Source organism: Lepisma saccharinum, chromosome 1, assembly GCF_977018435.1.
Source record: "Lepisma saccharinum chromosome 1, izLepSacc3.1, whole genome shotgun sequence".
Lineage (NCBI taxonomy): Eukaryota > Metazoa > Arthropoda > Insecta > Zygentoma > Lepismatidae > Lepisma > Lepisma saccharinum.
The window spans coordinates 7,590,091-7,617,111 of NC_139229.1; the positions used below are offsets into that span (position 1 = coordinate 7,590,091).

Here is a 27,021-nt window from a genome sequence, read left to right on the forward strand (position 1 = left end):
AATTGAACACTGATTGAGCAACCTTGTCAGAGCAGAATGCCTGATACACTTTATTTTTGAACTTCTTTACACATTGCACATTTCATAAGAAACAAATGGAAAGAGGATGTGACATTCTACAAATACTCCACTTCCTGTATCTTATAAATTACAAAAATATTAACAACAACACTTCCTGGAAACAACTACATCATTGAATGTATGTGACATCATATTCAAAAATTCTATAAATCTGCAAAACATCACATTAAGTGATAAAAATCGCTACTACTATTAAGAGTATAGCTGGAAAGTTGAGAAAAATACTGCATCAAAAACTTCCATCGTAAACTTATGGAAAATAGTGTTAAATGCAACATTTTATTGCAAATGTGTTTAACAAGGATCCTCATAATATTCCTCTTTTTCACATAAAACCATTTCATAAAAATTTTAGCATCATTTGCAAGCAAAAAAAAAATGCAACTTGGTTTACGAATTTTAGGAAACAAAATCATAACAATACAAACTTACCTCCAAGCAATAATTTCTTCATTTCTTGACATTAGCCCTAAAAGTGAATAAAAATATTTGATGTGCTATTTCGTAAACATTAAGCTCTATAAATACAGACAAAAAAAAATGGCATAGAAAAACAAGTGCAGTAAAAATGGCATGTGCAAGTATACAATAACAAAGAAACAAAATACACTAAACTATTCCTTCTCAAAGAATAATCACAACAATGTACTCATCCAATTCTCCTAGTCCCTCACATTGTTATAATCTAAAGCTCATTTTGATCACATTCCTTATCTTAAAGTTCTCTCTCTCAAATCTTTATTGTATCACAGGTCAAACAGCGTTAGAACTTAAGTACCATCTTCAGTGAAGTAGAGAATGTGGGAATAAGTTCATGGAAACATAATCTTCTAAAATCTGAAAAGAAACGAGGAAAAAAAATTATTGCCATTTCTGAAGTGTATTTATTTGCATGTTGTGTCTTTCACCCAGCATGTGCTATGTAATAAATACGGAAAGACATAACAATATGTTTATTGTTACTATTTTTAACAAATGCACTTTGAAATGTAATTTTTTCTTTTACAGCTCAGGTTTAATGTTAAAATCACTTTCATGTTAGGGGACTTTTGATGCCATAAGCTATTAAAACACACACAGAAAGTGCTAACGTATTCATGTAGGTGTTTATTTTAACTCAATTAATATTGGTGACCAGTAATGCTACAAGTTCCAATGCAGATAGTTTCAATGGTCACAGTAATTATTGAAATTAAATAAACAGACATGTGTTTACTAGAGTACTGCATGGGAACACTTTCACTCTCGCTCAAACTAGTTTGTCTCTCGCACACTTGAGCGTACTGCACTCATAGTGGAATGATTGGCAACGTCCCACACTTCAGACCCTAATAAGCAGCACCGTCAACCAAAAACCCATATATGGAAGGAAACCACTCTATGCAATTACAATTCTAAATCATAATTCCGTATATGTAAGACACAAATACAATATTTGTGAAACTACAGGGCCTTTGTAAATGATTTTCCCAATTTCAAATTTTAATAACTCACGTTTATTTATTCACAATGACATGTAACTTATGTTAAATGAAAGAAAAACTCAAAAAGTTTTAGTGTCTGGCAAAGCTGATGTTTAGTTACGCATTCCGCCACTAGGGCAACAGCAAATCAAGATGGCTGGAAACTAAGACAGGAGAGCATTTTGTGTCCTGGAATTTCATGTACAACAGTCAGTTATTTGTGCCCAACGAAGTTTTAGGATGAAGTTCGGGTTAGATCCACCAAGCGGCCACTCAATTTGGAAGTGGTGCAGACAATTTAAAGAAAGTGTGTGTATCTGCAAGAGGAAATCAACAGGCTGGCCAGGAGTTAGTGATGAAACAGTTGAGCGTGTGCGTGCGACTTTCGTCAGAAGCCCCCAAAAATCAACGGTTCGTGCAAGCAGAGAATTGAACTTGAAGCAGACAACAGTGTGGAAGATTCTGCGAAAACGTTTGGAATTTTAACCTTACCGGTTAAACTGTTGCAGGTGCTTAAACCTACAGACAAGGATAAGAGACTTGAGTTCTGTGTTGCTATGCAAAACCTTATGGAAAGAGATGGTTTCATTGAGTCGGTTGTCTTCAGTGATGAAGCTAGCTTCCACCTTTCGGGGACAGTAAACAAACAAACTGTGAGGATCTGGGCTTTGGAAAATCCCATGTTTACGAAGAACACGTCCCTGATTCCCCCAAGGTGAACGTGTTTTGTGCGGTTACCTGTAACAAGGTGTATGGCCCTATTGTTCTTCGAGGAGAACACTGTAAATGGACTTTCCTACCTTCACGTTGCAGACATGGCTTTTCCCGCAGAGGACATTGTCCGAAGAAAACATGGACAATTTTATTTTGCAGCAGGACGGGGCACCCCCACATTGGTACCAGGATATCAGGAGGGAACTCAACAGGTTACCAATCAGTGGATAGGATGAGCTAGTCGTGAGGATCAGATTCTGCTTTCTTGGCTCCCCCATTCGCCAGATATCACCTCATGTGACTTTTTTTGTGGAGTTATGTTAAAAACCAAGTGTATGAGCCACCCCTACCTAAAAACTTACCTGACCTTCGAGTACGCATCCAAGAAGCAGTTGCGTCCATTGACTCTGAGATGTTGGGAAGAGTGTGGCAAGAATTTGACTATCGGATTGATGTGTGCCGAATTACAAAAGGCACTCATATTGAGCATCTTTGACGTGGAACATAACATGTATGTATGTAAAAAAAAAATTTAAAAAAATTGAGTTTGTCTTTCATTTAACATAAGTTGCATGTCATTGTGAATAAATAAACGTGAGTTATTAAACTTTGAAATCGGAAAGATCATTTACAATAGCGCTGTATGCAATATCTACAGACTGAAATGTAAAATGGATACACATGCTGAAAGATCTGCCTAAGCAATTACGAATATTGTGTCACAGTGCAACAAGTACATGCACATCATTGTTCACTTACCGAAAAGGATAATCATATTCTGGAAAATAATAAAATGCAGTTAATAACATTCAATCGAACATCATTTCAATGTCGCAATCGTAGAAACATAACATGTCAGCGTAGGTAGTTTCAGCTCATACTCATCTATTATTTATACTAATTTAGTATTGCTTATATTTCATTTTCACACATCTCGGTAAGTATACAAAACTGCATTTTAAAATGGAGATGAAAACTGTGTTAACTTATTTTTCAATTTCACTTCATCCGATCCATATTTGAGGGCCCACTGCCATAGACAAATGACGGAATTAAGTGTACTAATAGGGTTCGAGAATTTGAGTGTATTCTGCTCGAGTGGAAGATCTATCAATTCTGTATGCCATCAAGCATTGCCCGTGCGAACTATTTGCTACTCGATCGAAAAATGCTCATGGCAGCACTTTTTGTGTGTATATTAATCAAAATCACTTGACTTAAATTCTCAATATTTTTTGTACCATTGGGAAAACATTACATAGATAAGTCAGTAAGTAGGTCACAAACATTTACTAAAAAAATACTAAGTGGTATACTAACTTCAAAACAATTTTTTTTCCAAACATTATCTCCATGAACATTGATACGCTTATCCCATCACTTTATCAGTTCCCAAAAACCTGCTGCATAAAAGTCTTTGGGCTCAAGTTCAACATCATCATCATCCTCAAAATGACTTCTATTTTCAGCTATCCCACATCAGTTTGTGACCCATTTACTGATTTCCCCTCGTACATATGAAATGACCATTACTTATGGAACTGCCCCTTACCAGCTTACATACCTCAACTAACTTATCCTTGGTGATTTGAGGCACTGAGTAAGAGAATCCAGTCTTTTCCAACTTGCTTCCGTCTAAGTACAAGTGCTTGTTGTAGAGCAGTTCCTGGTCCAGGTAAGGGGTGAGGGGAGTATTTTCCACCCCATCAAGGGAACAGGCCTCTGCCCATGGTCCCAGGTGTTTGTCGTTCACCTCGTCCACTAAACTCGTCATGTCTGTCTGCAAGATTGAGATGCAACTAAAATATTAAGGAAATTGTATGATTTACATAAAAAAAAGCACTGAATTTTTTTGCTACTTTTAAGTTGTTTCAAGATCAAACATGATAACCACAGCATGTGCCAAAAAATTGAAGAAATTGTAACCTGTAGCTGAGAACAAGAGCATATGTTTACATTGACATCTGTCATACTGCATCATCGCAAATGAGAGCAGTGAGGTAATGCCATCACAATTGCTAATAAATAGAATTGAGTCGATACCGACGTATCGGTATCAGAAAGTATCGGTTGGAATTCATCTATCGATACTAGCCGATAATTTTCCGGCATTTTGGTCTTTCACAGGGTCCATAAAAATGCCATTTTCGCGGAGTCTAATTATCCTGGAAATTATGAAAAATTGAAACTTTCATTTCATTTTGCACAAATTATGAAATAATTTTTTTTTTTATTGCAGAACATATATTTTAATATTCTTATGTAATTCTTGAATATTTTAAAGCAAATTTATTGGCATGCATATTATATTTGGCAAATATTCCTTACACACCAATATAGATGAATATTTTGAAAAAAATATATTGCAATTTTCAAGTATCTGTATCAGTGGGAATCTGTAAGAGTATCGGCATTGGTTCAAAGTGGTATCGGCTCAGGTTCAGCCCTAATAATAAAGAAACGAAACGCGAACAAAATACTGATATCTTCCTACCTATATCCTCTATCGAGTCCTGTACTGTGTCCTTTTAGTCTAAGGCGTCATCATTTGGGCTCCGGTTATGGGATACTCAGGTTCGAGTCTCCTGAGGAAAGTGTAACAACTTCTCCTGAGATTTTGACCTGTGTATTTTGACCTATCATCGTTGGGAAATTGAGGAGCTACAAATTATTAGCGTAACCCGATCATGGAAACCTACGACGACTGGGGGTTCATCCTGCTGATGTCACCCCGTAACTGGGCGGATGTCAGTCAGTCGGTAAGGCCTGGCCCTCACAAGCTGTTGCACCACTGGTTATTATTTCCCCTTTCACGTGTAGTTTGGACCTTTTGAACTAGTTCCGTCTTCCGTGGTCAGACAGGACACATATTGACTGGCAGACATGATAATTTTGATGCTGGATTAATACTTTTTAAGGCCCAGTTGAATTTTTTTGTTGATTCATTCTTGTTTTCAACCACCATGAAGGGCATAAGTAACTATACCAACACTTGACATGGTAACTAATCTATTACCACTTAAATAGGAATTGTAGCTTTACTGGCGACATGATTAGAACAAGTGTTCTCGAGTTACCAGCCAAGTGAAGTCTATGTTGGTTTCCAACATTTCGAGTGCTCTCATCCTCAGGGAATATAGAAAGGGAGACCAGTCTAAGATTAAATATATGACAATTATGGTGCGGAATTTGGATTCTGTTGCGCTGATGTTTGTTGGGTCATTGTTCAATGGTGCATCCTGTTTGGCCTATGTTGAACATTGAACGACACAACATCAGATTATTCCAACCTGAAAAGTTAGGACTTGCAGAACACAGCTTGCTGACATCAAAATAACAGCCAAATGTGCCGGTTACTGAGACCGACGAGTACAAGAAGCCATATCCATATCACAAGAAAGAAGAAGCCATATCCATATCACGGGAAAGTACCAATCTCAACAGCTCAGTCACGCCTGGAATTCGCTCCTCCGTAAAAACAAAGCTGCAGCCAATAAGAACAACAGGAGCCAGAGCTAGCCAATAAGACAGAATCCAAATTCCGCACCATAATTGTCATATATTTAACCCTACACTGCTCCATTCCTATATTCCCAGATGTTGAGAGCAATGTATGCGCTCAAAACATTGGAAGCCAACACTTGTTCTATTACCACTATTTATAACTCATAACAACAAACAACAAATTTGCTTTAATAATGGTTCACTATTATGGGTAAAATATCTTGGCTTGTTGTAGTATATGTTCATGAAAAGTTCACCCTCTAAAATTAATAGCAACAACAATGAGTTAATATTTCTCCATTGTAACCCTAAATAATAGCTTTAAACTCAATAAACTGGAACTGTACAAGAAGTACAAATAATACTAAAAGTCCTCCATTAAAAATACAAATTGTACTTACTTTGCAAATCGTTGATAATACAGATCCCCAATAATCGTGATTGATGTTGAAGATTTCCGACACTAAACTGCTGATTTTACCCTGAGTTGTATCACCTTTGTCCACTATGTTGTACGTCTCCCCAGACTTCCCGTGCAGACACAAATGCCAAATGGCTCTACACAAATCAACCACATGAACAGTGTTCATTTTCATGTCCTTCGTCCACAACAACTTCATCATTTCACCCAGGTGCTTATACACAGCACCAATGACTAGCCTCGGGACTGAAACAAAGAGATGAGGTTATCGTATCAGACAATTTTTTAAGGTGGATAAAAGGTACCACTCAACTCATGTTATCAATGTTCAATATGGTTACCTTGCTGCAAATTAAAATTACTAGCTAAATTAAAATACAAAACTCAAAACTCTACCATTTGATTTTTCCTTTTTTTTCTTTCTTTTAATATTCTTTGGTTACTATATTCCTGACAATGCATGGTGATTCCATTATTTTAATTATTCATACGACAGATTACCTAGTGCTCTACAAGTATCAACCAATACGTATATGCATATTGGTGTATCAGCTTAATAGTAGACCTCGAATTTTAGGTTTTTAACCAATTTTTTGCTTTACAGGCATGTAAGAAATAATAAGTTATGTCAGCGTTTCGTTAAAAAAACCCAACAACTGATGAAGTTTTATAGTGCCTAAAAAAAACTATTTTGCTTGTTGGAACCTATTTTAGGTTTATGACCTAAATCAAGCCTTTTTAAACGTTTTTATATATTTTTAAAGGTTTTACAGGATTTTCATGTCACACAGAGGCATTTGCTTTGTTTCGTCACAAAAAAATTCAATGACGAACGTGTTTGAAATTTTACTCTCTGTCGATTTCCCTTCCTCAAACTCCATCGTGATTTTTCAAAGCTCTAAAGAAAGCAAGAGAAAATATGCACAATAAAAGAGTATAAAACAACAATGCAAGACACAAATATATGTATGAAATCAAAATGTCTGATGCCACTGTTACCTTTACAGTCCAAAGTACAAACTTTGGATCTGTGTGGTCTTGCTCACTTTCGCATCACTTCTGCTTTGTGGCTTTCACGCCTTGTAAATTAACATTTCAGCATACAAGATGATCCTCACAGACAAAATTGTGGAGTTTGATTGGATAACATGAAAAAACAGATTGTTGTCTAACTATAAGCCGAAGTTCCAATGGTAAGTTCTGCCATCGCCGTAGGGTTAGGCAACACACACAACGTTATACAAGATGGTGAGTATTTCAGGATATAGGTGTCCCATTTTTATTGCCGATGACTATACCTAATCAGTATTTTTCAGAAATTTTCAACTATATTGGCTTTTAACCTACTTCAGGATTTTTCGAACCTATCTTAGGTATTTTTTTAGTGTCTATTTTAGGAACCTAAAAATTCGAGGTCTACTTATCAGTAAAATTGAATGTTACTGTGCAAAATTTGGCCAATTTGATATTACCTTTATGAATATAAATATACAATTCATATGGTGTAATTTTGTAAATTCATGATGGTTGCAGTAAACACGGTTTAAAATCACTTACGTGAAATTTTCTAAATTTCACGTAAGTAATTTTGTGAAGTAAATAGGTGTATCACCATGGCCGTGCAGTCAGGCTAGAAGGCACGTTCAGGTTTGTCTCTCCTTGTTATGCTTCATAACAAATTTCTCCTGAGATTCCTGCCAGTGTTGGACCGGTAGCCATCCACCATCGTGAGGAAATTGCTGAGCAACGAATACAACTTACAAAAACAACTGGGGGTTCCTCGTGCTGACCACGTATCACCCCGTAACTGGTTGGATGATCTGTCACTTCGGCATGTGGGGGTGTGAGGCAGGAAATTGATAGGTAGGCACTGGCCCTCATGAAGTCCACTTTATGCACAGCAAGGCTAATCCGGACTGGTCCTACAGTTTAAAGTGGGATCCAAACCAATATGTGCCTCCAACGGGTATTGAACCTGGAACCACTGCGCCATTGGGGAGTCCCCACGAACTGTTGCACAAGTTATTATTATTATTATTATTAAATACTATATAAGCAGTTTCTTTTACAAAGCTAATCACTTAGAAGTCTTTTGAATGTATATATTGATATAGGAGGTTAAGGAACCATTCATTTCCTTCAAGGAATATTTGCGATTTTATAGTGAATTGGTACGATGTAGTTCTCGGTATCAGTAAATTTGATATCAGTACATTATCAGCCCATCTCTAAAGGAAACACAATATAAAGACTCGTGCCTCAGCAAAGACTCAGATCCAGAAACAACTGATACAGTCTTCATAACTTGGTTATTAATTTGTCACTGTAAGGTTACCAAACAATTTTCAATTATTCTCTTTTGCCCCTCAATAGATTAACTACTTATACAACGGTATGTAAGGAAAAAGTGGAGACTATTTTGTGCCATTTTATTTGCAGTAATTTGATAACTTTACATGAACATTTGGCATATTTCCTAAAGTAAGTCCATCTTGATTATTTTGTGATTTTCATTTACTTTTCTGCCACTTTTGGTTGTGAAGATGAGAATGAATCATGAGATAACTGAACGGTCAGACCCACATGGACAGAACACAACACAGGCCCCACGCAAGAGCTTTGTTAGCCTGCAAAATGCCATTCATCAAGGGTGTACTACTTGGAAGAGTGGCTGATGGGAGCTTTTTGAAAGGGTCACCCCTTTACACCCCAGTAAGTTATTTTTAAAACAAGTATTGTTCAAAGGCTCTTTAAATTACAATATTTTTTTTTAACAAGTCAAGTATGCAGTATCCTTTTACTAAGAATACAAAATACATCCAATTGTGCATTATATCATTCAATTCTGCATTTCTTCAAAATGTTTATTACAGAACATTGACCATCACAAGAAGTAAGCACCTGCATGGAAGATGATTTTCGAGGGATTGTGGAAAAAGCACATAATCGAGAAACATAAAATCAGGATTCCAGTCTAAGTAGTTTTATTGTACTTGAAAAGCAGATTCACAAATTTTAACCTTAAATTCACGACAAACGTTTTTCCTTAATAGTGCACATCACTTGTACATACTATATGTACATATGTTACATAAATTAGCTTTTTCTTGAATTGGCAATCAATACACAGTCATGGTATTTTTATCAAACCATATATCTCATATTTGTGCAAGTACAATAAAAGGAGGGGGACCCCCACAATATGCCCTCCTCCACCTGCATACTTTCAGAGGTATGCGTTTATGTCCTGGTAACTGAAAAATAACCCAGGGTGTCAGTTCTGAGATTTTTTTTATGGATTCCTACGCTCTTCTCTTTTTTGTTTACAGTAATTCACTGTGACATAGGCATGAATTGCCCAGTGTGAAGAATCAAATTTCTTCGGCTTTCCTGAATATGATAAGTTATATTGTGTGTGGGGTGCATTCATTTAACATGATTCTATGAATGTTAAGCAGGATCTACGTTAGAGTATGTAATGTTTTAGATAGTGAGGTATTATTATTGGCTTTGAGATGTAAGTATCAATACTAGGAAGGGATATGAAAGAATGAGTGGTGCTTGATGCAAGGATACTTGCGGGAGACCAGCAAGAGTTGATCGGACTGGGATGGACATCTGTACCCGGGACATCATCACGAAGGAAAGAAGGAGGGAGAGATTTCCTGTGAAGTATCAGGTACTTAGTATGTTCGGTAGTAGAAATATGGAGAATTCAGGGTGGCTACTCTAGGACAAGTATAATTCCCGGTTTTCAAGGCGAACTTTCCAAAAATTCAAGGGTACAAGTAGATGTTTTCTCTATTTCAACCTAACGTATTACCTCTTCTCACCGCCCACATACAAATATACTAACAACATAAAGAGTTTACGTGATTCAAATTTATAGAAAAATTAATTCAATGCAATTAAACAGCAAGTATATTTAAAATATTAAATTTAAGGTGTGGAGTTTACTTTTGTCATTTCACATATTCAGACACAATTATTACGGGCTATATTACTCTACTACAAATTGTTAATTGGATAAGAATTTCAATTTTATTTTATTTTCCTTTCTCGATTAAAAAAAATAACTGAAAAACTTACCTCGGGTCATTAATAAATATGAATAAATTCAAAGGGATTTGGATTAATAAAAGTTGCAATTTTCCAAGTATACTGAGAAAATTTCACGCATAATTCCCAGAATTCAAGGAATTCCCGGGGAGAAGCCACCATGGAACTGTCAAGAATTAGCGAGAGGAGTTTGCAGAGTCATTAGTGACAAAAATAAAGATTAAAGAGAGAGTAAGATTACAGTTTTAAAAATCTGGGTTCGAATTTGGTTTCTGAGTCTTATCCTTGCAGTGTTATCGTTTGCCTTTCTCCGGGGAAGCATTAAGGGAAAACGTAGAAATAAAATGAAACTTGCCCTAAAGCTTATATGGTTTACAAATCTTACCTATGCCGTTTTTGTCTCCTAAGCCATATGTTATTGCAGGCCGAACACTGACATAGCTTAAACCTGGTATTTTATCCAGTTCTTGTTCCACTAAACTTTTGAATCTTGCGATGAAGGTCCATGGGTCTGGTTTCTCGTCTTCTTTATGGGGTACCTAAGACAAATACACCAAATTGTAAAATTCAAACACCATAAACAATACCAATATAAAATTCTACAATGTGGAGAAGGGCATGTTATAGCAACAAAGCAATTGCATATCAAGTTGGTAATGCTCCCAAATATTGCTCTGGCCAGATTTATAAATCTAGTCGCAGGGTTTTGTGCTCTCTTATCTTGCATTAACTATGTTTACGCGGTTTTCACAGTGAAAATATTAAAACATGGCAAGAAACACTGTATTTTTAACTATTTCCTTTTACATATGACCACCTGTCGTAGTAAATTACTGTACAGAGTTTGTGACCGCCTACCAATTCTCGTAGCACTTCTGGTAACTGGAGAATCGCAGGGGACCAACTTCCTTACTGGGATTTTTAACTTTCAGGCTTAAACCACTCATGCAAAATGTCAAAAAGAAGTCTGGGGTTCGTAATTTCAGGTCTTTATTAATTTTCACATGCAAACATGTTTGAAATTTATTAGAAAACAATCCGATTGACATGCATCCCAAAAACTTACAACCACAGCTTCCATTCAGCTAAGCCACAGAATATCTCCACACTCCTATTCCTCTATTTTATACAATGTGATTGCCAATATGACTTTTCTTTACATCACTTTCGAAGTTATAATTCATACAGCATGATTGCCATTGTGGCTTTTTACACATTGCTGGCAAAGTTGTAATTTTTACAGCGTTATTATTTTTATATATACAACATTTTCGACTTGAGAACTTACGATCTGTCATAAGTTGTTCTTTTTAAAATCCATTTTATGCACTCTAAGGTTAAATGGTCGAGGCACATTTTTTTGGTAAATAAGGATATAAAATTTTTGTGTTTTAGCAGTGGGAAAAAATTTATGAATAGCAGAATATAAAATTACATTTTAGTTTTAAAATTGTAAACATAATCCAAAATTTGATTTAAAAATTGCATTTATTACAAAATACATATAACCCTCCTAATAGCACATTTATGTAGTTACCAGAGTATTAAGTTTATTCCTGTATAAAAGGGTTCATTCTTGCTTCTCAAATATTTACAACAGAATTAATCAATTTTCCATGAACTGCATAACTCACAGGATAATTCAGAAAGTGTCATGTCGGTAAATAAACTCTAAATTTCAGGTTTATGACTCTTATTCGCATCGTTTCATGACACAACAGGGTAGGAAAATGTACCTCACCCCTTTCAGAAACATTAAAAGTTAACATCAGAATGTGTTAAAAGGAGAATTGCCAGAACTTGATGCCATCTAGTGTGTGGTATTTGAAGTTTTCCAAAGAAATAACTTTTTGGTTCTGAACAAATGAAAAACGTGTACCAGTGTGTGTGTACATAAAGAACAGTGGTAACAAGGATCATTTATACAGTCAGCGGTGTCCCCAAGATTTTTGAAAGGAGGTGGACATACATATAGCTATCTCTTCCTTCTTTTGACATTCTCCTTTTTTAGGAATACTGAACCAAAAGGAAGGGTTACAACTCCTACCAACCCCCAACTGCCCTTGGGCATGCTACTGTATCCACTCCAATAACAATGAAAATCTAACATCAAGGGGGACTCCCAACTATGACTCTTTGTTCAAAGAATAGTGGTAGAATTCGAATTCATATCAGAACTTTAGATTACTTTTTCCTTTTACAAAATTATGAAATTTTCCCAAAATACTACGCAGCAAAAGCTATGCCACAGCAAAAAAGGATCTCACTTTAAACTGTAAGTCTAGTCCCAATTTGATTTAAAGTGGGATATGAACCACTATGTAATTAGTGCCTAGAAATGATAGAAATGTGTAAACAAAACCCATATTCATAACATATAGTACAATAATCATACTCAATATTAACTCACTTTTACACATTAGCAGGAACATACTCACATACTTATGATACTCTGAAGACACAATTACTCTGCAGAGTACGAGGGTCACTATTTATATTTTGAGCCTTGGCAACACTGATTGAAGTTAGGTGCGATTTGACGTTTGCACGGAATCGTCTGGCATTATTGACCATAACGTACTTCAAATGTTTTGTCAATAGCTTCATTTGTGTTGTTTATGTTGCCTTGGAGATTGCGCGACAACAATAAAATGCAATTAACTCGTGAACATTTTCGTGCGATGATTTTTTACGATTTTCGACGTGGATTATCAAGACAAGAGTGCATCGATCAACTTACTTCCACATTTGGCGATGAAGCCCCATCCTTTGCCACTGTGAAACGCTGGTATAACGAATTTAATCGTGGCCGCCATTCGCTCACCGAAGAGATTCGCGTAGGTCGTCCAAAATCAGTTGTTGTTCAAGAAAACATTGATGCTGTGCAAAACCTAATACTGCAAGATCGTCATGTGACATACTGTGAGATTGAGGCAACCATAGGCATTAGTTCCACCAGCATATATAAAATATTACATGATCATTTAGCTGTGAGAAAGCTATGTTCTCGTTGGATCCCACACAATTTGACAAAAACTCAAAAAGACGTATATAAGATTGTAACAGGTGACGAATCATGGATATATGCATATGAGCCGGAACGTAAACAGCAGTCGACTGTATGGGTGTTTCAAGATGAACCCAATCCAACAAAAGTTGTTCGCGCTCGAAGCACATCGAAACAAATGGTCGCCTGTTTTTTCGGGAAAACTGGTCATGTGGCAACTGTGCCTTTAGAGGAACGTAGAACGGTCAACTCTGAATGGTACACAACAATTTGTTTGCCAGAGGTCTTTGGTCAGATATGGAAAACAAACAAACGCCGTCGGATCATTCTTCATCAAGACATCTCGTGTAACAACTGACTTTATGAACAGTCAAAAAATCGAATTGATGGGTCATCTGCTGTACAGTCTTGATTTGGCACCCAATGACTTCTTCTTGTTCCCGAATGTCAAGAATAAATTGCGTGGACAACGATTTTCGTCAGCGGAAGATGCCGTTGATGCGTTCAAAAACCATATTATGGAGGTGTCTCAATAAGATTGGAAAAACTGCTTTGACAAATGGTTTGAACGAATGCAAAAGTGTATTGACCATAAAGGAGAATACTTCGAAAAACAATAAAGCAGTTTTCAATGCCAAATTCCTGTTTTTTCATTGTTAGGCTCAAAATATAAATAGTGACCCTCGTACAACAGAACAAATTCTTACATATCAAGTATATATAATTTAACAGTTTCTTCTCTAAAATAAACTGGCCTCCCCTATGGTGCAGTGGTAGCATCGTTGTCTTGTAATCAAGGGGTCCCAGGTTCGATAACCGGTGGAGGCACATAGTGGTTTGGATCCCACTTTAAACTGTAGGTCCAGTCCCAATTAGCATTACTGTGCATAAAGTGGACTTAAAACAGCAACTCAATCAATCCAATAAATCTAAAATAAACTAAGATAATATATTACAAGAGTCAAATGAAAACCTTCGAAGTCCAATAAAAATTACAGGACAAAATGTATACAGCTCAAATTTACATGAGGTATTGTCTGTTATTTACAAAACGACGTCAAGGCTGCAACACTGATCAAGTCAGCTTCAAAACACAGTTTTTGTTATTTTAAAGATGGCGCCTCCTATACACACTTGCACGAGAGAAGAGGAACGAATAAAAATGTAACATGCAAAGAAGCAAAAATCATAAAATTATCTGGCTTTATACACAGCAATCCCTGACATTCGCTACGAGACTCGGTGGCAAGCGGCCCGGCATCAGCGCTTGTCTTTCCCGGTGAACGGGGTCCGCGACAGTCGCTAGAGTCGGCTATTAAAATTACAGTTTTCATATTGTGTACTAACCATGACTACAGAAGGTGTTGAAAATGATGTCCCTCTGCTGCAACACATTCCCTGGCACCTCCGAAGGAAATTGGCATTTACACGTGCAAGTTCATCTACTGTAATTCTCCCGATTTCTCGTACAATACTCTCTTTTCACTCACGGATGGTGTGCGGATTGTCTTTGTATACTTTATTTTTTTAGATTTCCCCATTTTTCTTTCCACTTTTATTCACAACTGACCTTGTTACTCTAAACTTTTTTACGAGGTTTAATATAGTGGTCCTATGCGGAACGGGAACACCAGGAAATTTCGTTGCAAAACGTCGTTGCACTTCTCCTCAATTCCGATTTCCGAAGTAACACTTAACAAGATAAATCCTTTGTTGTTATGTAAACTTTTGTGGTGCCATATTAAGCCACAATCTTCAACATACGGACACAACACAACTTCCGAGGGAGGATTATACTGGTGTCAGTCTGCAACGTCAACAGAAAGGGAAAGAGTGTGAAGGCAGGGAGAGCTAATAAAACAGACTGTAGCATGCGACTGTCGCAGACCCCGTTCACCAGGAAAGACAAGCGCTGACGACGGGCAGCTTGCCGCAGTGTCTCGTAGCGAATGTCAGGGAATGCTCTGTAGTACTATAAGCAGAAGATTTGTAAGTAAAATCCATGTTGGATGGAGGTAAACACATTCTCAATCTCTGCCATACTGGAGATGATGTGGTCAGCACCATGCTCCAGCCATCTTAATCTCCCAGATTCACTCTACTGATTGCACCACTGTGGCTCCGCAATAAGACAAAAACACATTCTTATCATGTTTTATTCCAAAATGAATAAACTCGTACCTGGAGTTAAATAATAACCAAGAAAAGAGCATACCTTGTCATTGGAAGACATGTGGCCACTTGACACTTCCACATAACGTTTCACTTTCTGTTTTGCAGCTTCCGAGGCACAATTCAAACTGAGCTTCATAATTCCCTCCCTGTACACAGGGTCTGTTTGTCCTGACTTAGTCTCACATGCGCAATTCACTACGTAATCAAACGGTCCACCACTATCTGTAAATGCATTTTGGCAGGATGCTGGAAAGAAAATAAAAATCATAACAATAATGAATGTTGAATTCATAAAAGAGCAGGGCAACGGTTCAGATTGTTTTGATTTTTTCCAAATTCTCCTAGGAGGAAGACTAAATATCGTAGAATTTTGGCACAGATTGTCACGTGAAATTTGAACCTTCCTTAAAGTAATGAGCATTGTTTGGATTTTGAAAAAAGTTATTTATGCTGGGAGAAAACAACTTAAAAATTACCTTACACAAGTGTGTACGGTTCCCATGGACAATGTATTTTCCATTGACAAGTGACTGTAAGTATCGTAGACTAGTGGGAATTAAGGTAGAAGTAAATCGCATATAGGGACTTTATTTTAATGCTAAGACAACCAAACCTGGCCTACCTAACCTGTAAGTATGAACAAACACATCCCAGTGCAAACCTCATTATAAGAAAAAAAACATTTCTATTGGATACTTATTAATACTATAAATTATTTATTAATTTCAATTGACCATGAGACTGATTCTGGGGGTCCTTGACCAACTGTACCGTCTCAAGAATTATGGCAATCTTTTCTCATCAATAGATTTAGATATCTGATGTAATATAAAATGTGTTTCAGAGCATCAAAACCACAAATAAAAAAAAAGGTGTAAAGTGCTCCCCTGTGCTTAGCACCACGCCATGAAGGCATATAGGGGGTGTGGGGGTAACGCCCCACACTTTCTTGATCCGGTCCTGAGTGAAGGTGATGTGATCAGCATCATGCCCCTGACAGCCTTTACCCCCCAGTGTTTCCGCCAGGTACCCATGTTATTCGATATTTAATCCCAATGCATGGTCCGCGTAAGTTACAAACCTCCTTTCTTTGAGAATTTTCACCATTTCTTATTCGTAAAAACCGGTTGTATGCACACTCAAATAGTGACAAACATGTGCAAATTATAATGACACCAAACTTAGCACTGCTAAGAATAGTTAAGCTTCTATTTTGGTTTTGTAAATTTTCAGTTCTTTGTCTGATTAATTTTAAAGTACATTACAATATAACATAATTAATATTTATGGTAAATTTATTGACTTTCATCATAAATATTTTGTGTTTACGAAGCAGTAGTTAATGTCCCAACTTGTGGGCTTTTTTATTGGCATGTTGGATGCTATATTCACATGCATGAAACCTTCAGGCTGGGCTGGTTTAGGCTAAGGTAACATCATAACATATATCTGTAAGGTAAAAACAACAGAAAACATTCATAAACAACATAATTTTCCAAACCCATGCACATATTTTCACTTCCTTGTCAAGACACTGACATATGAAAGGAATCGAAGAGCCATCCGGTATTGTAAAACCGCTCCTATTTTACAAACAGTTTGCAAACCTTCTTAAATATTTGTACAAAAAATTAAAACTTATGTTAACTTACCTGGATTAATCAAATTGGCACTCTTGAATTCAAGATTTGGACTATTGAATATTTCTTGGTGTTTCTGATTAAGCCATGCAGTCTGTGGAGGAACCTTATCTACTATTTGTATGTATGACACAAGATTATTTTCAATTAGATATTGAGCCAAGTTCCTCCCAACAAAACCACAACCTGAAAATATATTACACATACACACATTAAAAGTAAGTCGGACAGTTGATCTGTTTAGCTAATTCCAGATACATGCATGAATTTGAATATGCCAAGACATCCCCTCCCTTTTACTTCTCATCAAAAAGACCACTACTCCTTTTCTGCTCACTGTATTAAATGACGTTCTATGAAATTATAAAGCAAGTACAATGTGTTCTTAATATAATTGCAGACATATAAACACAGAACCTTTTCTTGTTAGGTATAATTCATACATGTGATTATCGGTGCTAGTTTACTATTGTCCGGACAGATTTCTTCATTTGTACAGAAGAAACTACTTACTGTAATAAGTGCATGTAGTATTGTCTACCATTGGGAAGGTGTTTTGTGTGATGTGGGAATGTATGATACAGGAAATTCATGTTCTTTGTTGAAAATTAATTCTCCAACGAACAACAGCCTTTGGCACGTACACCTTCATACATCACGCGTCGTGATTGTGTTTTGTTCATGTTTATTGGGTATCCAGTGTTTCGAACTGTCTGTGTTTGCAAAGTAAGTTAGAAACATGATGTGTCGTGGATGTGTGGTGAAATTCGTACCGGGTGTGCAAGATCCAGTGGATTTTTTAATTTAATTGAACAGGGGATCGTGAAGAAAGGAATGTCGAAAATGTGGCAGTGAATGCAAGCTACTCGTTAGAAGGAATGGGCTGTGGGTATACGAGGTGCGGCAATTAAATAACGAGACTGCCCACCTTCTGTCGCGTAGGATAGTGGGGTGGAAGTAGCTATTGATGTCTTGTTGATATTGAACCTACATGCGCACCCACTGTTTGTTTCATGATTCTGAAAGCTTTTTCTTTTCTTTTCAGGCTTGCTTGAAGAGGACAGAGTTCTGTAGTAGTGCCGGAATCATGGTGGACAATAAAGTTGAGCAGCGCGTTAACATCAAATTTCTGGTGAAATTAAAAAAACACCGACGGAATGTTGTGCAATGTTAAAAGAGGTGTATGGTGATAATGCTATGTCACGTGCGCGAGTGTTCGAATGGCAAAAACGATTTTCAGAAGGGAGGGAGGAGGTTGAAGATGATGAACGTCCCAACCGCACTGAGAGTTCAAGAAAGGACGACAATGTTAAAAAAATTCATGAACTTGTGTGGAAAGACAGACGTCTGAGCATTCGGATGCTCGCAGACATGATGAACATTAACCCTTCAAGCCGGGAGTTAAATACCCATCAGCCGCTGTGACAGGCGGTAATTTTAAATCACCAAAACAGCAATTTTCGCATAATGTCACAAAATTCGCACACAATTTCATGTAATTGGAAGGAAAACCAACAGATAGCAGCACATTGCAGTCTATTCTTGAGTTACATGCGATTTCGTTCATGTGGGAAAACAACAGATGGCAGAATATGCATCATATCTTCACTATTACATGGGACGTATCGTGTACGTCGAACCGCCTCTAGAAGCACTATGAGAGTCCGTACACGTGTACGTCGAACCGGCTTGAAGGGTTAACAAAGAGACAGTAAGGCAAATTTTGCATGAGAATTTAAACATGACAAAAGTGTGTGCAAAAATTGTTCCGAAAAACCTCTCTCAGGACCAAAAAGACAATCGAAAGACCATTTGCTGTGACATCATGGAACGACTCAAAGCAGACCCAGAATTGCTAACACATGTCATCACATGTGATGAAACATGGATTTTCCAATATGATCCTGAGACCAAGCGTCAATCCATGCACTGGAAGACTCCCACATCACCAAGAATGAAAAAAGCACGAATGAGCAAGTCGAAACTGAAGGCAATGCTCATCGTTTTTTTCGATATCAGGTGTATCATCATGACTGAATGGGTGCCTCAGGGTCAAACGGTGAATCAGACCTACTACAAAGAAGTCCTAAGCAAACTGAGGGAACGAATAAGGAAGAAGAGACCAGATTTGTGGAAGAACGATGCATGGATCCTCCACCAGGACAATGCGCCTGCCCATAATGCCCTTTCTGTGAAGCAGTTTTTAGCCAAGCGCATTCCTGTGCTCGACCATCCTCCGTATTCCCCAGACCTGACCCCCTGTGACTTTTATCTCTTCCCAAAAGTGAAAAGTGCATTGAAGGGAACACATTTTCACTCTGTGGAAGACGTGAAACAAAAAAAGGCAGAGTTGTTGAACAGTGTGACATCTGATGACCTACAGCATTGCTTTGAACAATAGAAGACACGTATGCAGCAGTGTATTGATAGGGGAGGGGAGTATATTGAAGGGGATACCAGTCAATTGTAACTTTCTTGCAATACATCACAGTTATGACACATCTCGTTATTTAATTGCCACACCTCGTATGCCTAATATGACGTGTCGTGGATGCATGGTGAAATTCAGATAAGTTTTCTGTATCCTGGAAACTGATTTCTTCAAATTTAAAAGTTTGGGGCTCATTTGGGGGCAGGTGACTCTGGCCAATTTCTAACATGCCTTTAACCCTCCAGTACTCGCGTGGGTGACCATTGTCACCCAGCCCATTTGTTTTTGTTACCGCCAAGAAGTGTGATGGAAGGGAGTGATAGGGGCTTCAGTACCTTCTCCCTACATTTCCAGCTACCTGACTAGTGTGAGTTTGTATGTTGTAGTGAGGAGTGGCCCATGTTATTGCCCTTGAAAGTCAGTTGGGTGACACTTGTCCCCCGTGCGATTAACGGTGTTATGAATGCACCAAAGCGTCCACGACTCTGTAATAACTCTCTTATTTTGGACGTATTGCTTGGTGAGAGTTCCGATGAGAATGATGATGTGGAGAATGATAGTGACGTTGGTGGAGATGACCATTTAGATGTCCAGGACGATCTCTTTGACACAGAAGAAGCAGATGAGCCACAAACGGACCAAGTGAAAAATGCCGAAAATGACCTGCCGCCAAATGCGGAAGAAGAATCCAGTGATGAAGAGGACATCCCATTTGCAAATTTATACATTTTAAGAGACCAGTTTAAGAATGTAATGAAGTGGAAGAACTATCCTCTCAGCCCAGAAATGTACAAACCATAGCTGACAACATTATTTTGCGGCTCCCAGGACCAACTAGACAGGGTAGGGAAGCACGCAGTGCACTTGATTGCTTTGTACTTTTTAATGTTATTGGAACTATAGTTACATCAACCAACATTTATATTCACCATATAAAGGAGCATTTTAGCCGAGAGCGGGATGCCAAACACACGAATGTTGTTGAAATTCGTGCTTTCATATGCATTTTGGTACTAATTGGCTGTTTTGGCAGTAAAAGGAAAAAAACTAAGCAATGTGGGATAGCTCTGCAGGGACTGGTGTGGAAGTCTGTTATCTTGTTAGTGAGAATAGATTTCATTTCCTCATGCGATGTCTTCGTTTTGATGACATCGGAGATCGTCAGCAGCGAAGAGAAATTGATCGGCTTGCGCCTATCAGAGAAGTCCTAGAACTTGTAGGGCAAAACTTGTGGTCAACCCCTCAATCATTTACAAGTTCAACAAAGCTGCAGCTAAACTACCTGCAAGACGAGAATTCCTGAAAAGATTGGCGTTGGAACTCATAAAACCTCTGATTGAGAGTCTCATCCAGCTTCCTTTCATCCTTGCACATCTGAAGAGAAGAGGAAAGAACCTTCCTGTAATCGAAGAAACTCCTCAGCCTGAGTGCAGACAACAAGGTAACAGTTAAAGGCCTGCACAAGACCTGGAGCAGACCCGTTCGCGAGACATCACTCCTGAAATGCCATGCAACCTGCGCAACACCCTCCCTTGAGCAGCTTGTATGCCCACCTGCACAGATCGTTCCTGGCAGGCATTGTAGACCCGCCGGGTACCCGCAGTCTTACGATACCTAGTAGGTCTCAGTTCGTTCTTTCCATCAACTGCAGACCCCTCCCTCTGCATGACGTAGTTGCTTCGAGTAGAAACTGCACCTGGCCCACACCGTTCTGCAGTGTTGCCAACTGCAATAGATTTTCACTACTTAAAAAAGGGAACTCGAAGCTTCGTAAGCCACATCACCAATGAAATGAGATTTACGAATGTTGCTACCCCCCCCCCCCCCCACACACACACACATTCAAATAGGTTTTCCGTGGCACAGGATCCATAAGTATATGTCGTAAACAACCAATATACGTATATATAGTGATATAGGACAGGACTGAAACATGTCACGTTCGACGCTGAGGTCGCGAGTCGAACAACACACTGTTCTACTGCGAACACCAGGGCCGTAGCCAGCCAGGGCCATTGCCGTTACCCTCGTTTCGGGGGTAGGGCCAAGTACTTGGATAAACGTGCCAACAAGAACAATCACAATAATAGTAATAAAGTAGCATGAAAGGCATTATAATCCTCATAAATCACGCAAAAAGGGGGTAGAAGTCGGTTCTCACGCGCATTTGTGTTGAAACAGAGGATTAGAAATATTTTTTTTCAACACGTCAATTTCACATTAGCTAATAATGGAAAACAAGCACACAAACTGTTTTTGAAAGAAAGAAAGTGCATGATAAATGCATTCAGAATGTACAGACATATGGCATGTAAAATTTCCATCTACAATATTTTCTTTTCACATGGGGCGACGTATTACATAATCAATTCATCCAACTCGTAACAAACCAACATTAATAGCAAATAATATCACGGGCCGCCATAGCATTCTCTGTTTTAAAACTTTTCTCACTTAGATCGTTCGGCGCTCAGGGCCGACTCCCGCTACCCCTTTGCTACGGCATTGAACTTGATGAGACTGGATAATATTTTATAATATATTTCTACTTTCATAAAATTTGAAATCAAGGGGTTGCAATTACCCCTCCATTCCCCCTCTGCAGGTGCCCTTGGCCGTCTGGAAGGAAAATGCAAGAAAAATATGAAAATTAATTCCATCTTGAGTACCCTTTAGCCCTGCTACTCTTAAATTCTGCTAGTCTGTTTTTTCTTGTACTTTAATGTTTGACCCCCACCCTGACCCTTCCGCTAGACTTAATTTCCGTCCAAGCTTGTGAGCAATGCACCCTACCCCCTCTGGTTGCGCCACTGCGTGCCTGGTTAAGGCACCATGCAATGAAAAGCAATTAGTTTTCAGTGAGGAGATTTTTGTTTGCTCGATCATTCATTTAAATAAATGAAGCTGTAATACTGCGTGCATTTCCTGGCAATAAGATAAAAACTGCTTACGCTGAACTGAAATCACTAAGTATATAAATTCTCCTTGGAGGAGAGAGCTCCTCCTAGGACCTCGTAGGATTTACGAGCTACGTAAGTAGGCAACACTGGCTGAAGCTGTCCACGTGGAGATGAAACACCTGGAGCGACACGCTGCCGGAGGGCTGTTTCCTTCCAGCAGGTTTTGCAGGCGCCCGGGTCTTGTTGAATGCCCAGTTACCTTGTAAGTGCAGAGCGCCTGGAAGACGAAGAACCCGGGTAAAGATGCAAGTCGACTCGTTGCCGTGGGCAGGCGAGCAGGTATACCTGTCCTCGCGGCAAGCGGGCAGTGGGTAGGTAAAATGCTGGCCTCTAGTAACAGTAGAGGTCGCTCCTATCTGTGTTGTTGTTGTTGATTTGGTGTTTTAAGTCCACTTTATACACAGTAAAGCTAATCGGGACTGGACCTACAGTTTAAAGTGGGATCCGAACCACTATGTGCTCCTATCTGTGTGGGAGGGCAAGAGACAAATCAACCAGAAAACGTTGTGAAAAATGTGGACGTCATATCTGTAGTGATCATTCATCAATTCTTTGTCATTGAAATTTTCAACCTACAATATGCATAAAAAATTATTACGAGTAACAAACATTGTTGTGACTATACTCTTTCTATATGTAAAATGCAGGGTACGCTTTAGCAATTTATTTTGCTGTGTAATAAAGGCCAAATTATGTTAATATATATGTTTATGGATTCTCAATACAGCAGTCTTTCAGATGAGCAAGGAGTGTTACAATGTTACCCTGCATTAAAAAAAAGTTACGGTAGCCTAAAGTTTAAGATATTTTTTCCATGCAAAATTTTGTTAAAGAACGATTTGGTATTTTTTTTCTTTACAACACCTGTTTCATACAAAAATTATTCAAAAAATATTTTAAGTGTCCCTAGAATAGATTGCAAATATAACAAAAGAAAAAAATCCACCATACTATAATTAGTCTTTTTGAAATAAATAAAATACCTTATGGGTGACAACTGTCACCCACGCGAGTATCCGTGTTACGGGATGCCACGCGAGTACTCGAGGGTTAACAGGGACTCTATAGAGAAAGGTGGGTAGCCAGAGCGGAGCGGAGGAGGGGCTGCGGTAGGTCAATAGCCCCAGGGGCAGAGCCCAGAATCGGTGGGAAATTTGGACTAAAAAATTTCAAACGAAATTAATTTTTTAGTTTAAATTTCCCACCGATTCTGGGATGGATAGCCCCAAATACCATTCACAGATGGCACCATGAAACATTATAATTTTCTTCGTAAAACAATGCGAAAAAGTTTTTTTTTAAAAAAAATTGGATCAGATGAGCTTTGTTCATGGGTATTTCTTGGGTTCCGAATGTTGAAACACTGCATAACGAATGAAAATCGACAAAACACAAGCACAACGTGCGATTATGTAGGAAGGTGTACACGCCATATTGTGTTTCAGGCAAGCGATAAGACTACGAGAAAGAAGTACTCGTAATGTGAAAAATTGAAATAAATTTGATGAAGAAAATTCAATACACCTTAAGGAATGTTCCGCGAAGCAGATAGGTAAGTGCGAATGCCAAAAATTGACGAAACGAAGAAGTTATAGATGTCCGAAGGATAGTAAATTTCTACCATGATTATCAATATCAAAAGTTTTATTTTGTTAAGATTAACATAACACCCATGCATCCTTTTCGGTAAGACTGCAGAATATGGGCTTCTTAGGTTGAACGCGGTTCATAATTTTTTGGTAGTGTTTTGTAGTTAGTAATCGGGAAAAGTAAGTTTGAAGGTGCGGAAAATTTTTCTTTCTTTGAAAAAAACCAAAAACAAACTAGCAATACATATCCAGGTTGGGTGCTCTTGGAAGGAAAAAGTGACATGGTGGTGCACATCCTGCACAAATCTAGTGAAAGCAAAAAATGCCTGCGTTGTTAGGTATCTAGGTTTAGTTCTCTTAGCCTAAATAATAATTTGTCATTGTATTTATGCTAATGAAACCTAACCTTGTAGGCATTCCTCGTCGAAATAATGAAAGTAACTGTGCATAAACAATATGGACGCGAAACAATAGAGGAATGCATTGCTTTTAGTAGTAGGGAAAACATTTTTCATTGTAATTATGCTATTGGAACCCAACCTAACAGGCCTAACCTAACCTTGTAAGCATTCCTCATCTGAAATAATGAAAGAAACTGTGTGTGTGGGGGTGGAATCCGGAGCTACATAACTACTCGAATTCAGCGAAATGAAGGGTCTCACTTATCGCACAACACTTGAGCAACCTTGTGTTCTGACGTCACGGGAAAAAGCATTTTTGGTACAGATTTCTTCAAATTTACAGGAGAAAGTACTTAAGCAAATCATTTTCTGTAGCGTTGTTGATGTTCGGGAATGTAGTTTTCACCCATTTTAATGCGAATGCATGGGGTTTTCAACGAAAATCTCTTTCTGACGTGCTTTTCCTGCTGCCGCCATTTGCTTTCTGCACGAGAGTACAATGTTCCGTGTGTTAGATATGTAAACACTGTACTCAGTGTTTCAACCCATGCCGTGTTTTCGCTATAAGATGACGTGTCGAGGATGCATCGTGAAGTTGTTGATGGGTGTGAAAGATGCCACGGAATTTGTAATTGAACACGGAATCTTGAAGAAAGAAGTGGAATGCAGGACGTGGAAAGTTAAAATTAAAAGAATTAAAAGAAAAACCGATGTTGTCCGTACATGCTAAATTGAACGAAAGGAATGCTAATGGAACCTAACTAACCTAACAGGCCTAACCTAACCTAGTATGCATACCTCGTCTCCATGATGGTTCGAGGAGCCTATCATGAATTTTTGGGCTAACATCAATGGTTTAATAATTACTCTCTATGTCAAAAAGTGAACTTTTTTTGGTGATAAAATTTTGTGAAGTGTTTTTACTTTATGTGTTGCAAGCACACTCCAAATCGACAAAACACTGGCACAGCGCACGATCAACGGTAAGCTATCGCCATATTGTGTGTGCAAATAAGTAAGAACAGTAAGTACTCGTAAATGTAAGAAATAGGCATTATTTTCATTAGAAATTCATTATTTCACCTAAATAAATGTTCCACAATGCAGAATAATACGTTAGCAATGTAAAAAACTGCCGAAATAAATCATTGATGTGTGTCTCATGTATAGTAAAGTAGTACCAAAACTTCCTCAGTACGTTCAATTACGGATATCCGGACAACGTCGCATGGAACATTTGATTCACGTAGTCGACGGTAATGGCGGCACGAGCTATCGTACAACGGAGATGCATGAATGACGAAAAATACCTTACTTACAGGCCAAATAAGTTGCACGATTCGAAAAAACAATTTCCCCGGCTTCAGAAAGTGCACAAGAACGCAATTCCGTAAGTACTTTCTCGTCTTTTCTCCTGTAAATTTGAAGAAATCCGTCTCCGGCTTATCTAATCGTTACCACAGTTATTAATGAAAAGAGCATGTACAACAGATCTGCTGTTATGGAAAAACAGGAATACATGTTAATAATGTTCTGCAAGTTCTACAATAATTGTACTTATTAGTAAGACAATCCTGAAAAGAAATATGCACATCATACACGACCGTTACCTCTCCGATTTTCTGAATACCTAAGAACCAAATTAGGGGCTCAATATCTCTAGGCCTCCTTCGGAACAGATATTGGAGCCCCTAATTATCAAACAATTTAAAGGTAACATTTTGACGATCGAATAAATGAAATAAAATACCAAGACAATCGACCACCTGTTGACCGGTGGTATTAGATCTGTCGCGGTATAATTTTACAATAAAATATATTTCCCAGGTGAGATAACTCGTATCTTCCTACAAAATAAAATGTACTGCAATGCACGTATAAGACATGTTTATTTTTCAAATTAAAATGTGAAGGAACTGCTAATAATAAAACCGGCGTATCTGACAACTTCAAATTATGACACTTTATGAGTAGTAAATCATATATTTTCCACAATGGGCAAAGAAGCGGTATATACACGTGTATAATATAATGAAATAATTATGAATTACACACTAGTAGAGTAATATACTGGAACCATACCTCCCAAAATTAATACCCGTGCTTTTCCTTCCCCGCCTTCGGCCGCCATTCTTCTATTTCCTCTCTTTCATACCACACACTTCCTGTGCTGCCGCCAAAGGAAGCTGTTCTGCAGGTTGCGGCGGAAGTTACACAAAAAGTTGTAACTACGTGCGAGTGAGCTTGAGCTGCGATGACGAAAAAGGATTTTCTATCTTGTAGTTCATTCACATCTATATTCTGATTCATACATGAATGAGACGACATTTAGGATTTTTTATCAACGCTTTACCAGAAGACGGGTTCGATACCTAGTGGAGGCTTTAAAAGTGGACTTACACTATGCTTGCACCAAATCAACCAACAACCAATGCGAGAAAAAAAATCGCTTTAAACGCCATTCTTGGAAAATATATATTTTATGGAGAGCCTGTTCGATTCCCGTGTTGAGTGATGTGATTTCAGGTGGAATATTTTTCAACGTCCCTGCGAGGAGAGACTCCGGGGTTCACGCA

General features: G+C 38.1%; 1 protein-coding gene across 1 annotated transcript; it reads right to left on the bottom strand.

Moving 5' to 3' along the window:
* Positions 1–26,638, bottom strand: LOC145992462 (uncharacterized). Its single transcript, XM_083128845.1, has 7 exons — positions 26,528–26,638; positions 17,077–17,250; positions 15,465–15,670; positions 10,628–10,781; positions 6,164–6,429; positions 3,823–4,038; positions 1–918 (listed from the first exon to the last, which is right to left on the bottom strand). Exons 1-7 carry the CDS (start codon positions 26,574–26,576, stop codon positions 865–867), a joined length of 1,119 nt encoding a protein of 372 aa, XP_082984971.1. The 5' UTR covers positions 26,577–26,638; the 3' UTR covers positions 1–864.
* Positions 26,639–27,021: the final 383 nt, after the last annotated feature.

Coding starts and splice junctions, on each gene's coding strand:
- LOC145992462 (XM_083128845.1), bottom strand. CDS start 26,576: ATGGCGGCCGAAGGCGGGGAAGGAAAAGCACGGGTATTAATTTTGGGA. Junction 10,782..15,464: donor ACATGTCTTCCAATGACAAG/GTATGCTCTTTT, acceptor TATTTGTCTTAG/GTACCCCATAAAGAAGACGA. Junction 6,430..10,627: donor AGGAGACAAAAACGGCATAG/GTAAGATTTGTA, acceptor TCTTTGTTTCAG/TCCCGAGGCTAGTCATTGGT.